The following is a 15963-nucleotide window of genomic DNA, read 5'->3' as shown; positions in this document are numbered from 1 at the left end:
TTCACAGTTGTGGGTTCATCCACATTTTTTTTGTGCTTTTCAATGCACTTTTTTGGTTACATTTTTTCAGCAGTCAGTTATAGGCCTAACATAGGCTATTCAAGAAGGGGGGCTTCAAAGATGGTTAAATACAAATATATTTTTTATTTTACTAATTTATTTATTTTAAGTTATATTGTGCTTTGTTTAAATAATATCTGCTGGAATGTTAAAAAAGTGTTAAATAAATTGTATTTTTGCAATTTGATTTTTTTTCTCTGAAAAGCAAGACAAAATATTAAAAAAGAATAATTTTACTATTTAATTAAATGCAATGGTGAAAAAATTGCCAAAATGGAAAATATGTGAAACACCCCGTTCTGTATTCGGCCTTCAGCCAACCGTTTCATTATTATTCGGCTTCGGCCAAGAATTTTCATTTCGGTGCATCCCTAGAATCTACAGATCTACAGGACATTACATCATCAGGTCATTTGAGGTCATAGTAAAATACTCACTTTAAAGCGGCACTATGCAGGATTTCTGTTTTTGTCAAACAGCGATCTCTAGAGTCGCTGTAGAGTACTTGTATGTAACGTTACTGTCGTAAACACCACTCACGCAGAGCGTATCTGCACTCACGGCGTCTGCACTTCATAATAATAAAGTAGCCTACCGCATTAGGCTTACCTGAGCCTAAATGCCAGATGACACCAATAAAGTGTATCATGTACGTCGCATTATTTCGCAGGGCTCTCAAGTTTTGAAGACAGGCAAGAGTGACATCCAGCCGACAGATACATTTTTGTCATTGGTTGTTGCGTTAAATCTTACCCAGATACAATAGTGCTATTTTCTGATTGGCTATTGTGTAGCTCGACGAACAACACCAGAGGAGACGCGCTTGATTCCAGCCGGTTCCACAGTGAGAGCGGCGCGGCCAGAGTTGTGGCATATTAAATATATTACAAATAGTTTTTCAGCGTGAGAAATACAATGTGTGGCGGGAGAGCGTGACAAAAGACCGAAATGAGTGACTGTCACGCTCAATGCGTGACACTTGAGAGCCCTGATTTCGTAACAATGTTCGTTATGATGTTGTTAGACATGATTATTGCAATTTATCATAATAGTTTGCAAATTGCGCTCATTTACACTATTTACAACATGTAGGCTTATTTATGTCCTGATAATTACGTGAGATATTGACAACTGTTCTCATGATAATCGATCTTGTCCGGTTCCTCGTGCTGTCAGATTCTCGTTACCTTTTTCTAGACTCTTCCGACCGCACTTTCATCGTTTTTTTTCGCCATTCTGAAAACGCAGGTCCGATGTTTACTCGTGTCTGACTCCTCGCTCGTTCAGTCTGCCATTTCCTCTTTCTCTGTTCCTCTGACAATGCTTTTCTAGCTTTCTGCTTCTTATATGCCAGCTTTGCCATGGGACGATAGTAGAGCCCGACCGATATGGATTTTTGGGGGCCGATGCCGATATTAGGGAGTAAAAAAAGCCTGATACCGATATATCGGCCGATATTATTTATGTGTATATTATAATACAGTAGCAATATTATTTATGTGTATTATAGTACAGTATACCAGTCAAAAGTTTGGACACTTTCCTATTGGTGTGTACAAACTTTTGATGGGTACTTTACACAGTAGCTATAAACAGAATAAATATATTTTATAAACACGTTTTGCAATGATCACTCAAATGTGGTAATCAAACACTTGTGTGACACAGATATGTAATGGAGGCAGGGGGAATGATAGAATGAGAATTATACAGCTGAGCTGTAACCAAACTAGTTTGCATTGCATGTTATATTATATTATATTATATTCTAAATACTGTTGCATAATCTTCACTAACGACGACTTTGTCTTTTAATTTAGTCATAACTTGTATCAATAAATATATAAAAAGTGTCACTGACAAAACCTTATTATCTTCTATTTTTACTCTTAATTCCTCTAATCTCTACCAGTAGAGGAAGAACTCAGATCTTTTTACTAAAGTAAAATGAATAATATCATAATGAAAACGTTTTTAATTACATATGTACAGTACTTTTATACTATTTTAAATAATTAGTAAGCAAAATGTACTAAACGTGAAACTAGGCTACTCTTAATGCAAAATGGCCCTATATAAAGTGTTATAATTATATACATTTTTGGAATATTGCTTGATGTTGTAACGTAGCGTTATCAGGCAGAATGAGCTTTAACACGGTGTCTACACCGGACGCGGCCGTTACTGCTCGCGTCGCAACAGCTGTTTACCCTAGACAAAGCAGAATCAATTTACTGTCGGATATCGCTCGCGCCACGCATTTTAATCAATGTTTCATCAACCAATTGATGAAATTAATTGGTTAGGCCTTCTTCTTAATAAATAAGAAGAAGGCCTAAATATAGCAGACAATATAATCAGGACTTCTCAGCTGCGCGCTTGCAATAGTCACAAGCTCACACAATACGCGACAGAGGCTTGTAGCAGAGAAATCAATTCTGTGAATTACACTGCGCAAATCACAAGTAGGCTACTACCCACCGGATGAAGAAGGGTTGGCTCTCAGTCTCCACAGGCTACATAAAAAATATTCATTTTATTTTATTTTATTTTATTTTTCGTGTTTGCATTTATGAGGAAAAAACAATGTTACAGACGCGACAGTTCAGCACTACGGACGTGAGCGCTCTGAAAGCGGCACTAATGCTTTGAAACTTTCACATAGACATCAAACAGAAAGCACAAAACCTTTCGTTTCAAAGTGAATTTCGTTTTGTATTAATTGTATCTTAATTTTAATCAATGTTTCATCAGCCATTTGCCTGGGTTTAATTTATAAGAAGTAAATTTAGCAGACGATAGATAATCTCGACACGGAGGCGCCTGCAAGTGAACTGGAGCTCGTCTCATGAACCGAAATTCAGCGTATAGACCTGAGAATTGAAATATATCTATATTGAAATGTCTACTTTTAAACAGAACAATTCAAAACGAAAGACAGACAGACTCATGTAATCGTATGAAATGTGCATTTCTCTCTGGCGCGCGCTCACTGAAGATCGCGAGTCAGCATCGTCAACTTCATCTTTGGCTGACACTGACTGAAAACACTTGTTTATTAATAAACAATTAAAATGTCTCCTTGCTATATTTGTTGTATTCATAATCATTATTTTTGCCAGTTCTTGTGACAGCTTTTAGGTGCTTTATTGGCAGCGCCACCCTTACATGAATCACCGTACCCGCATTTTTTAAAATATTCATTTATCGGCCATTATAAATGCCGATACCGATAGTTAGGAAAATGCCTAAAATCGGCCGATAATATCAGCCCGCCGATATATCGGTCGGGCTCTAGACGATAGTTGTTCTTATAGCTAGCCGTATCCTGGATGGGGGCGTGTACGCGTGCAGTGCCGTAAAGCAATTCGTTACCTCGCGAGACCTGATATCACACGATACTTGCCGGCCCAAAGTTGCAAGGGTGGTTTTGCGGCTCACAGGCACTAGGGGGGTGCGAGACGACCACCATTCAACACAAAATCAGTAATATAAACATTACAATGACTCCAAAGCTGTTTGGTTAAGGTAAAAAAGTTACTTAGTTCTGCTTTAACTGTCCTGTAGAAAAGCTATATAAATTCATATTGTAATGGGAATCAACTTAATACTGAATAGAAATGTATGACTGTGTCCACTGAAGCGCTACACATCATTCCCATTCACACTCAAGTATCTTCAGCCTGGCTTACATTGCATAATTAGTTTCAGTGGATTCTTCTTTATCTTAAGTGCAGTTTTAAACTGAATTTAAAGGTGAGAGGTCAATGAATAAATTGCATGTCACAACTGATCTCAACAACTCTAAAGCACAGAAATTAAAACTAAAAGAGATTTACCAAGAGAACTGGCAATTGTACTGAATCTGAGGTCAATGTAACATCCTAGCAAGTCTTTAATACTTCATCTTCTAATTTTTCAACTTCCCACGTGATTGTGTTAAGAATGTCACTCAGGGATTACCGTTACTAGGGACGCTCATAATTTATTGGTTAACCGGTAACCGACAGAATTTTGACAGATTAATACTATCGGTTAAACAGTTTAAAAAGTACTTTTTCAGGATAAATTAAAATAAAAAAAATTAAGGGGCCAGCGTTCTGACATAGAAGCTGGAAGTCTGCACAGTGTTTACTACGACTGACATGGAAGAGAAGAGATTGTTGAATAAAATCATTATTTTTGTCTTTTTTTGCACAAAAAATGTATTCTCATCGCTTCATAACATTAAGGTTGAACCACTGTAGTCACATGGACCATTTTAACGATGTCTTTACTACCTTTCTGGGCTTCGAAAGTTGCAATGATGTTGCTCCCTATGGCTGGTAAAGAAAGACATCGGATTTCATCAAAAATATCTTCATTTGTGTTCCGAAGATGAACTTACAGCCGGGCTATTCAATTGGCGGCCTGCGGGCCACAAGCGGCCCGGAAGCAACCTCCGAGTGGTCCAGCCCGTGGTCCCGCCAAAAACACACATTCCAACAAATTCATACAGTAGTACAGACCACATAGCCTAGCAACACGCAAACAATGCAGAGCGTACCGGTAGTAGCCTAGATTACTATCAATATGTCTTTCTCAACACTGAAACGTAAAATTGCCAATGAAAACCGTCAGTTTAACCCTGCCTGGACTGAAAAATACTTGTTTATTTTACCGCCACATCCAAACACCAAACCGATGTGTTTAATTTGTAATGAGTGCGTCGCAGTACTTAAAGATTACAATGTGCGGTGGCACCAGGTTGAGAAACACCAGACTTTCCGCACCAATTTTCCCGAGGGATCTCAAGAGAGTGCTGCAAAAGTTCAGAGTTTGATTGCATCTTACAACCGGAGTAGTACTACCATGGTGCGATCATTCACAGCCCAAGAGAGAGCTACCGCAGCATCCCTTCGTGTTTCCTGGATATTGGCAAAAAAGAAAAGGCCATTCACAGACTCTGAAACCTGTATGCTGGTCGTAGTGGATGAGGTGATAAATGGCGATAAAATTAAAACGAGCATGGCATCTGCTATAAAAAACGTACCCCTTTCAGATACTTCCAACATTCGTAGGGTTGAAATTCTTGCTGCAGATGTGTATGAAACGCTGTTAGGAGACCTGATGAAGGCTGATACTATGTCTATAGTAGTAGATGAGTCCACAGACAAAACCGATACTACTCAGTTGTACATATATGTCAGGTTGTTTTTTTTACAGCAAGTGCTTCCGAGAGGAGCTGCTTGGCCAACTGCCGTTAGAAGGACACACAACTGGCAATATAGTCTTTTGGAAAATTCCCGATTTTTTAAAAAAATATGGTCTGGATATGAAGCGTATGTGCATGCTTGTGACAGATGGGGCTCCATCCATGACAGGGAAAATTAATGGTTTGGCAGCACGTTGATCTGCTGTTGCACCTCAGTTGATCCCCTTACACTGCGTTGGCATCAGGCGGTGTTGTGCGCAAAACTAAGCGGGGCGCCCAAAACGACAATGGACAGCGTGATGGCTACAATTAATTTTATTTGCTCCACATCAAGCCTCCAACACCGGTTATTCCACATGCTGCTGTCAGAAATGTTTGCTGAGTACCACGACCTTCTTTTTCATAATGAGTTGGCTGTCCAAAGGCAAAGCAATGGAGCGTTTCTGTGGTCTCAGAGAGGAGATACATAACTTTCCTTCGCAGCAGCAAGCAATAATCGTCAGAAACGCACTTTAGTCGAATACTGGACGACAACTTCATGGCCGATGCCTGCTTTCTGAGCGACATTTTCAAACACCTGAATGATCTCAATTTGGGACTACAAGGCAGAGACAAGACTGTCATCGACCTTGTGGAACAGATGTGCGCATTACAAGTTAAACTGGACCTTTTCGCAACTGATTTGAGCACAGGCCGAATGCTGCATTTTCCAACACTCCGCAAACACATCTAATCCCCCGCACAAATCACGGATGTGATGACAGATTTCATTGCGAGGCTGAAAAAGAACTTTGCTGGTCGATTGGATGGACTTGTTCTGCCCACAGAGGTGGCCGTTTTTGTCAGAGACCCATTCACTGTTGCAATAGAAGGGGACTTATCCGCCAGAGCAAGGCAAGTGGTCCCTTCCATTGACGAGGGAAAATTAACACTCAAACTTGTTGACATGCAGTCATCTGTAACCATGGCACAGGAGCTTTGCACTAACGGGCCTGCAATGTTTTGGACTGATGTCAACGTACATCAGGTCCCTAACATTAAGAAAGTAGCATTCATCATGCTCAGTATGTTTGGATCAACACACACATGCGACTCAAGTTTTTCACACATGAACTCCATAAAAAGCAACTCTCGTTGCTCCCTGACTGACCGTACTCTCCACTAATGCCTTCGGATTGCATTGACAACTTACAAGCCTAAAGTCAATGCTCTCTTTCAAAACAAAAAAATATCACTTCTCCCACTAAGTCAGCAGGGTAACTGTAGCCTACATCAATATAATGTGGGATGTGTAACAAAGGCATGCCTAATCACACATGTGGTAATTTAAAATATGTTCCCTCAGTGTGCAGTAGTACACCTTGTATGCATGTGTTAGTTGTGAATACTGTGCACTTTTTATTTTATGCACTTTGAGATGTTCCTGGGTCAAATGTGAGCAAGATGTTGATTTTGTTTCAAAAGAGAACTTAATATTATTGCTAATAGCCTACTACTGTGCACTCTTTTTGTTTTATGCACTTTGTGATCAGATAGGTCATATATGTAGCCTAGGTAGGACTAGGCAAGAGGTCAGTTTTTTTCTTTTGTAAGTGGAAAAAGTAGGGGCTACCTCAGATACTGTTCAGTTAGCTCTTTTATTGTTTTTTTATGAACCTTTTGCTGTGCAAACTGACCAAAGTTAAAAGAGAAACAATTAATAAACCTTACATGTTTTTCAATACATTTGTTTGTGTTGGTTTTAAAATGTGTCATTACGAGCTGCTTCACTGCTGAAATGACTGGCCCAGCTATCCTTCTTGTTTTGAAAATCTGGCCCAACCCGGGCTGAACCCCGAGTTTGGAGCCCTCCCCCGGACAGCACGCCAAATACGCATTAGACTTACTCCCTCTAATTGTATGTAAGTGTGAACTTGTGAAACAGCGATACGTAATCAGGATCAGAGATGGGGGACTCGAGTCACATGACTTGACTCGAGTCTGACTCGAGTCGCAAATTTAAGGACTTGAGACTTGCTTGACTAAATTAAGAAAATGACTTGACTTTGACTTGAGATCCAATGACTCGAGACTTGACTTGACTTGAACTGTATGACTCGAAAATGACTTCATATACATTTTTATATAAATCATCGCAAGATATATTGATGAACAAAATGAAAGCAACGGAACCATTGACGCCAGTCATCAGATTCTGCGCGATTGCGTGACGCACAGAGCACAGAAAAAACATACACCTCAGTGAGTGCGCTAAATTCAAAAACATCTCCCAGCATCTTTTCTTTTTGGATATAAACACTAGAAATTGACCATATTCATACAAGAAGATTTGCTGTATACATAATAACTGGCAAGGGATATCGGACACGGCCATCACAACCTCGAACTTCATTCACCACGTCTAAAAGTAAGCTATGGCTTGTTTAACCTGTTTGTTATAGTGAATTTGACAAACGTTACATCTAGAGAGAATAGTGGTTAAAACAGCATGCCTCTTTATACAATATTATGTTTTCAAATATAGCTTAAGGCTGTCAATAGATTCAAAATGATAATTAATGGTGGCATATGTTTTGTATAACGTGCATAAATTCACGCAGACATTTGCCACAGTTTCTTTCAAATCACGCTTTTAAAGCCAAATATGTCGCTCTTTCCAATGACGAAAAACAGCATAGAAAACTGTTAATGATGTTTTGCCGTGTTTTATGTTTCTCTTGAAGCAGGGTCAGATGTTATCAGGGGGTTGGGGGGCAATGTGAGCAGAATTAATATGCACCCAAAATTCAAGATGTGGAAAAAATGTCCCTATATGAGATATTTTTATATTTATAACATATGATATTAAAAAATATTTCCAGAATATTGGCGCGATTGCGAATGTGATAATGATTTTATACAACAGTCCAGTAAACGAAGAGTGAATATTGTGTGACATTTTAGACGTAATATTGTAAATATTCTCTGTTTTTGCTCTATTTCTCCAATGACCGTAGTTTCAAACAAACCACAGAAAAAGAGGAAATCTGTTTTTTTTTGTGATTCAGTGACCTAGTTGCTTAGTTCCAGATTGAATGTACCGCTTTGAACGAATCGGTTGAATGAATGCTTCTATGACTCGTACATTAAGACGTTGATTTGGCGCCACCTATTAGCGGTTTTAATTTCATAATTAAAATAATATAATTTATTATTTTTTAGCATCTATTTTTTTCTATATTAAAATGATTATATTTAAATAATTAATCTCATAACATTATTTATGGTGTGTAATTGCAGTGTAAATGCATGGATAGAAAAAAAATGGTTAGAACATAGTTAGAAAAAAATGCCCCTGGAAATCTATTTTAGGGGTCAACCATGGGCTATTAATGGGAAAGTTAATGTCTGCCGGTGATATTCCATAAAAAAAATATAAGCAAAGTTAAACATATGACATTTACTATAAAACCAATATAATTAATGTATCACATTTGTGAATTTGCCTTCAAATGTTTTATCTTCAACATTTTTCATATAATTGTTATTATATTAATAATAATTCCAAATTTTGATAATCACAAATACATGCTGTAATAAATTATATGAATATTAATAATATTACGATATAAATGTATAAGAAAGGTAATCAAGGTAATCAAAAATAAATAAGGTTGAGGCCAATATAAACTTTTTTTCTGTTTGGTATTGTAACTTGACTTGGACTTGACTTGACCTTTAGCAGGACTCGACTTGACTTGCTTGAAGTGAACCACTGAATTGACTTGACTTGGTTTCGTGTACATGCGACTTGGACTTGCTTGAGACTTGATGGTATGGGACTTGAGACTTACTTGTGACTTGAACATGTGTGACTTGCTCCCACCTCTGATCAGGATACAAGAAATTGGTAACTGTAATTTGTTACAATTAGGTCAAATAACAAAGATTTCAAGTTAACAATGCTAGAACTGATATATTGTGAGTGCGCGTGAGGCGATCACTTGAATTGTTTCCTTATAACGGAGGAAACAACTTCATACACTCCGTCATTTATGGTCATAAGTGGAAGTCATCATTTGAACCTGTAAAGGGTTTAGTTTTATTTGTGTTCACTTACAATAAAGCAAAACATTGTACTTTTTAAAAATAAAGAGAAAAAACAGGATGCTGCAATCTGCCGTCACGGATTATTTTCTTGTTTGAACTCTGAACTTGTTTAGCACCATATAGCCTACAACTTGCACATTTTCTTTTGTTTTGTTAATATCGTAATGATTGAATTGAAACATTTTGCACATTTAATCCTTTTATATATATATATATATATATATATATATATATATATATATATATATATATATATTGTTTTTTTCTCCGTTCACAGAAGAGCTGCAGGTGTGTGATGTGACGATGAGTGAATATTTGCGCATGTAAAACTAAACCCCTGGAAAACAGATTCTGTTATTCTTAATGGCTCACAGACACTTGTTTATTCTAGTTCAATTTAATTCTAATTTAACATAATCTTGTCGGTTAACAAGCTTTGGTTGCCGGATAGGGAAACAAATAAATAAATAACATCACTAACCGTTACAAAACATCACATTTACAATCACACACCCAGTCTGATAGTCTCTCAAAGTCTGTTATGGTATAGCCATACAGTATTAAAGGTTTAATTATTGTTCATTAAATTAAAAATGCATTCAGCATGACATTTTGGTAGAAATGTTTACTATTACAATCTAGTTAATGAACAACACTGGCTTTTTTAACAATCATTTTAAAGGGATAGTTCACCCAAAAATGAAAATATTGCCATTATTTACTCGCCCTCAAGTTTTCTAAACCTGTATGAGTTTTTTTCTTCTGTTGAACACAAAAGAAGATATTCTGAAGAATGTTGGTAACCAAACCATTGCTGGTCCCCATTGACTTCCATAGTATGAAAAAAAAAAACACAGTTTGCTTACCAACACTCCAAGAAACTCATACAGGTGAAGAAAAACTTGATGGGCGAGTAAATTATGACATAATTTTAATTGTTGTGTGAACTATCCCTTTAATTCTACAATTGCAATTGCATCAAGCACAACTGAAGAAAAAAATTCATCAACCAATTCATCAGGCAAAACTGAATTTCATTGAAGGAGAACCAAAATGTAACCAAAATAATTTAAGATCTAGGATGCCAAATCACAATTCATCTGAATGTTGATTCCTTTAAGGTGCACTAATTAATTGCATGTTTATGGATGCGTCCAAAAGCTTAGGCAGCTGACTTGTTGCCTCTACACTATAAGGCAGTGTTTGCACACAAACGTATCTCACAAAACTGATTTCAGACAGGAGTTCTGAGGAAGCATAACAGTCTAATCATCTACAACAAAACAGAGCAAGCTTTGGTGATAACTAAGCACATATTTAATTACTACAATACTAATTTTGCGCTAGAACTGAAATCAAAAGTTGAATGACATTCAAACTCACACATTTACACACAAACTGACAACCAACCACAACTTTCAGCACAGGATAATGGTATATGGGCAACAAAGAATACATCTATACTGCCTCCAAAAATCCATTGGATGAAGGTATCTCAGCAGACAGAATGTGGTATAATCATTGGATTCGGGATTGCCTCGTTTCCTTCCTACACTTGTGAAGGCATAATTTTTCAGCTTTTGGATGCAGCTATGGCTGTCCGAAATCACATAATCTCTTGAGTAGGTTCTTATTTTGAATAAGTAATTCACAACCGCTAAAAAAATATGTTCTATATAGTATGAGTGTGTGTGTAGTATGAATGTAATCAGGACATAGGCCTACTACATTCACCATGTTGTCATTATTATGTGACCAACCAGCATCAGTTAAAGGAGCTGTATGTAAGAAATGTATTTAAATTAATCATAAAATGGCCCTGATATGACACTAGACATTAAGAAATCATGTTCATTTCAAATACTTATATCACTGACAACAGTAGTCCGGCCAGGATATTGTCATTTAACTCTTCGGGGTCGCCGATCACGCCGGCGTGATCAAGTTACATGACCAGTTTAAGACGTCGAAGCATAAAAACAAAGTCACGTTGAGCGCTGCCCTCCACTTCTGTCGAAAGTGCTGGCTTGAAATTCTATTTTACTTTTTGTTTTGTGTTGATAGACCAAGTAAAAACGGAGATATGATCATTTAAACTTTATATAAAAAAATACTGACGCGTTCGTAAAAGAACGCAAGATGGGATGCGACAGGCGTTGCATTTATTCTAATAACTTCGTCGGTTTTTGTCATAAAACAAAATGGAGAAAAATGTGTGAATCTGCTGACTCTGCTGTTCAGGCTGCACATTTTAGGGAATGGAGGAGGAGCCAACTGAGCTAAGACGCAAAATTGAAAGGCAGAGGATTTACGGAGTTGATAAAGATAGACATATATACGTTATATATATAGAGAGAGATTATTGCTAGTTTTTGGAAGAGTTTGAGTAGATTTTGAGAGTAGTTTAGGAGTAGTGTAGATAGTTTAGGAGTAGTTTAGGTAGTTTAGGAGTAGATTTAGCTAAACTGTTTTGAGGAGAGGCACAGATAAAAAATAAAAATAAAAAACACCTGATATTTGCTGTAAATAGTTGTATGTATAATTTGATTTTGTGTTCATTTTACCTATTGTATGGTATATTTGCACTATTGAGGAACCCCTCTTACTCAAGGAATGAAATCCCTGTAATGTAGATATCTGTGTAATTGTACATGAAGTGTTTTGTAGAGTTTCTAAGCAAAAAAGAAAAGAAAAAACGCCTATTGCCACACCTGCTTTTTGCTGCATATAGTTTAATTTTATCTCAATTTTAAATTTTTTATGGTGTATTTGCACTATTTGCAAACCCTCATACTCTGGGAATGCAAGGCCTTAAATATAGCTCTCTGAATAATTGTGTGCACAACATTTTTTAAAAAGTGGCTGAGCTAAAAAGAAAGAAAAAAAGCCTATGGCTACACACGCTTTTTTTTGTAAATCATATTTTTTTTGTATATAGGTTGATTATATCTGAATTGTACCTGTATATGTTGACATTTACAACTTGTGTTTACATTTTAAACCTTTTAAAATGCTTCATTGAGCATGTTTGTTTTTTTTGTAGTAGAAAAGCTATAATTTTTCTATTCGGATTTTGTGTTTTTTGTGTGATTTTGGGTCCAGTATGTTGATAGAGTACATCAAAGTGAAAAACTAATTGTCTGATCATATAGGTGATGTTGTGCTGAAAAAAATTATACCAAACATTGGTATGGTAAACATTTTTTTATGTTGCAAAATTTAAAAAAAATAAAAGTACTCAAAAACGGCCAAAATAGCCCAAGACTCCGAAGGGTTAAAAAGTGAAGTTGCAGCCCTCAACTGATGTTGATGTTGTCATGTTGTGTTTTGGTCTGATGCGTCACCCTCCACCTATCTACCAATCACGAAGTCAGTAGTGTTGCGGCATCCGGGTTGCCAGCTCTGCTATTTACCACAGCTGCAGCTACAAATGTGTCGGAATCGGATAAAAAAAGTCTAACGTTGCGAATCAGATAAACTGATAAACTCATAAACTCGCTATGAATCCGAAATACTTCGTTACAAAGTCCGAAATAAAACAAGGATCTGTATAGGAGATGCCTTTGAAAGATGGAGACGGCTGAAAACGGAGAAGAATTTCTGGACAGGTAAGATTCATCTATGTTTGGCTAACTTGTACTTGATGTAAATGGACATTTAAAATATTCATGACAGTCGAACAAAGTTATGCATGTTCGTGCAAAGTAACGTTACGTTAGCTCATATGGAGGAGGTGGGTCATCGAATTGGAAGCACTATAGGCGCAATTCCACGGTAAAATAACTTTTTCTAACGCCCATAACACCAATGAAAAGCACATTGTACCCTATGATGTGAATAATGTGTCCCACTTGGAACGTTTTGTAGCCTACTTGTTTATCATGCAAGTTCTACAGCCAAAAATAATAGAATGACATGTAATCTTTCACATCACATATTTTAGCGTTATGGACGTGTACTGCAGAGTAAGTTAAAAAATTACAGCTGGTCGCTTTCACTTATAGTGTCCGCTAAATGAATAGCTGTATCTTTGATATCGACACAGTGACCGAGGCTTGTGCTTGTACTTACGTTAATGACAGATACCTACCGTTAGTATACTAACAGCTACTGTTCTAACAATGTACTGTCACATACGAGTGTACATCTTTAATATTATATTTGGCTAATCGCCATTAGTAAATTTTTGCGATATATAATTACTTTGCAAAACATCTCTAATTTGAAGCATAAACATATTTAGCAGAAAAAAAAACTAGGACTCGTCACTTGCCATTGGAAGCTTCTGTAGCAGCCTACGTTCCTGCTGTATCCTGCAGCCTATCTGGCAACCTCGAGTCAGGGAGGAGGGGAAGGGGATACACCGCTCTACAGTAATTTGAAGGTGATTGCAGTACCAGTTTTGGCCACAATCCTACATACTGCTCCTTTAAGTCGCTTCTCCACCATTCATGAATCCTTTACCGCGGCATCATGGGATAGTAAAGTGTCCATCGTATGAAAGAAGAAATGGACATAAACTCATATATCGGAAGAAATAGGTAATCCGGGTACTTTTTGCAGACTCTTATGAGTACTGTGAATTTGACTCTTTTGTTTTTCGCCAACTGTATAGTGGGGAAGTATACGATTTCCGATGCAGCCTTTGTTTAACTAGCTTTTATCTGTCTCCCTAAACAATCTATACAACATCATTAAACTCTCTGCTGCCACCATCAGCTCTGGAGCACCATGAAGGTGCAGCTCTTTCTAGGCAACTGATATAACAGGAGTCACATCTGAGATTACTTTTCTCACTGAAACACTGCAAATGTTCTTAATCAACAATGAAATTATTCATTTTCACTTTCAGCCAGCAGTGTTTACCTTTTTCACTGATGGACTCACTTTCCAGCTCCACATCCTCACAACTGGTGTACTCTGGCGTGGTGGCCAACTCCTCCTCTGAGCTGCTGAAGCTGCCCATGGTTCTGAGCTTGCCAAGGCGTTTGCTTCGGTTCGGTCGAGGTGGAGGAGGCCGAACCGATTCGGATTGGTCTGAGCTTAGAGAGTCATTTCGCAGCATGCTATCCATTTTGTCCCGATTGTTCCTGCGCATAGCTGAGCTAGGGTCCAAGTGGTGCTGTTGGAGTATGGGTTTCCTTGTTGGCTCCGCCAGTCCTCGTCGGCTTTCACCCAGCACAGGGCTGCGGTGTGGTGTTGGTGGGCTATGATTCGACATCCGATGTCCCGGTGAGCTCCTGTCCTCAGAGTATGAGAGTTGACTTGGACCTCCCAATAGAGGGAGGCGCGACTTCCGTACACCAGGGCCATGCAGAGGCTCGTCAAGTTCTGTATACGCAAGTGAGACGTCACTATGGCGCCGCTCATGCCGTGCCCGTGACACCTGAGCGTGGATGCGCATCTGCTCCTCGTAGGGCTGGGGTTTGACCGGGTAGCGCGCCAGGTTGGGGTCACTGCGGTAACGGGCCTGGTATTCCTCCTCACGGCGCCTCTGGAGTTCATAGTCGTCTAACTGGCCGTCCAAACGCTGGCCTTGTGAGTGCCAGCGTCCTCGACTGTCTCGATAATCTCCCACCTCGTTGTACATTCTTGAACTCCTGGGCGAACGGCCAGGGTCACGTCCGTAGTCGGACGGAGAGCGAGGCATGCCACCTTCAGCCGGGGCATACTGCAGTCCTCCTTCCCCCTCCCTTTGGTTATATGCCGCGTTTGGGTCTCTGGATGCTGATGGGCTTCTGTTTCTTAGAATGGAAAAAGAAAATAATGTCAGTGTGACTGGTCAATACAGTGAGGCAAGTCTAAAGCAAATAAACAAATGTAGACAATCACAAATGAGCTTTGGGCACCTCCTTTTCTCTTCAAGCAATTCAGATAAGAGATGTGTAAAACTACATACTTTAAAAATTAACTAGATTTTGTGGGTGAGTTGTCTGAACAATTAATCTGTCTCAAGGAAGCCCTGTATATTACTCTAATTTAGGGTAATGCCCAAGAAATAGTTCAGATGTGTTTCACATAGGATGCATTCTTGTGTTCAAAAACAGCTGGATGTAGCACTAAAGACTGGAACAGGGTCTCAAGATGTTCATGGTGCAGGACTGGTGCTAAAGACTGGTCAGAAATCATGATTATAATCATGATTATTTTATTATATGGGCAGCCTCAATTTAAAATAAGTAAAAAATAAATCTGCATACAGTTTTGTGGGGAAATGTTTAATTGGGATATGTTTCTCAGGTTGCAACATCTAATATTACTCTAATAGGCAGAAAACCTGACACGTCTAGAGGGTATAAAATTATAGAATTAAATACAAAATAAATATTTTTAAATTATTTTTTTCTTCTTCATTACAATACAATGCAGACAATTATTTAATTTTGGAAACAAAGTCACACTTTTTTTTTCCTCACACAGAATAAATAAACCAGCCATCCTGATCTATGTGTAATTACTAGACCGGCTCAACAGTGACCCAAACAGTCACCTCAAGTTCACTGCCCAAGAGTCCATACCCATTTGGCTTCAGGACTCTCTTGTTTAAGCAGGCATACGTCAACAAGCATCACGGTTGTTCCTGCCTTGGAGCTCTTTCATCGTGAGGAGCCCACAGGGAC

The 15963-nt window shown here is 38.3% G+C and overlaps 1 protein-coding gene across 48 annotated transcripts in view; it reads right to left on the bottom strand.

The window, feature by feature from the left end:
- rims2b (regulating synaptic membrane exocytosis 2b) overlaps window positions 1-15963 on the bottom strand; it is a 240779-nt gene that overhangs the window by 118390 nt on the left and 106426 nt on the right. For all 48 annotated transcript variants that reach the window (XM_077196592.1, XM_077196603.1, XM_077196620.1 and 45 more), the window contains one exon: window positions 14210-15087. In XM_077196592.1, coding sequence (XP_077052707.1) covers window positions 14210-15087 — 878 coding nt within the window. The remainder of the gene's footprint in view (window positions 1-14209; window positions 15088-15963) is intronic.

The sequence above is a fragment of the Siphateles boraxobius genome, unplaced genomic scaffold (assembly GCF_051911475.1).
Source record: "Siphateles boraxobius isolate OS27281-9 unplaced genomic scaffold, OSU_SipBor_1 35, whole genome shotgun sequence".
Classification (NCBI taxonomy): Eukaryota; Metazoa; Chordata; class Actinopteri; order Cypriniformes; family Leuciscidae; genus Siphateles; species Siphateles boraxobius.
Note: the sequence above shows the minus strand (reverse complement) of the source record. Positions and strands in the feature narration are given on the sequence as shown.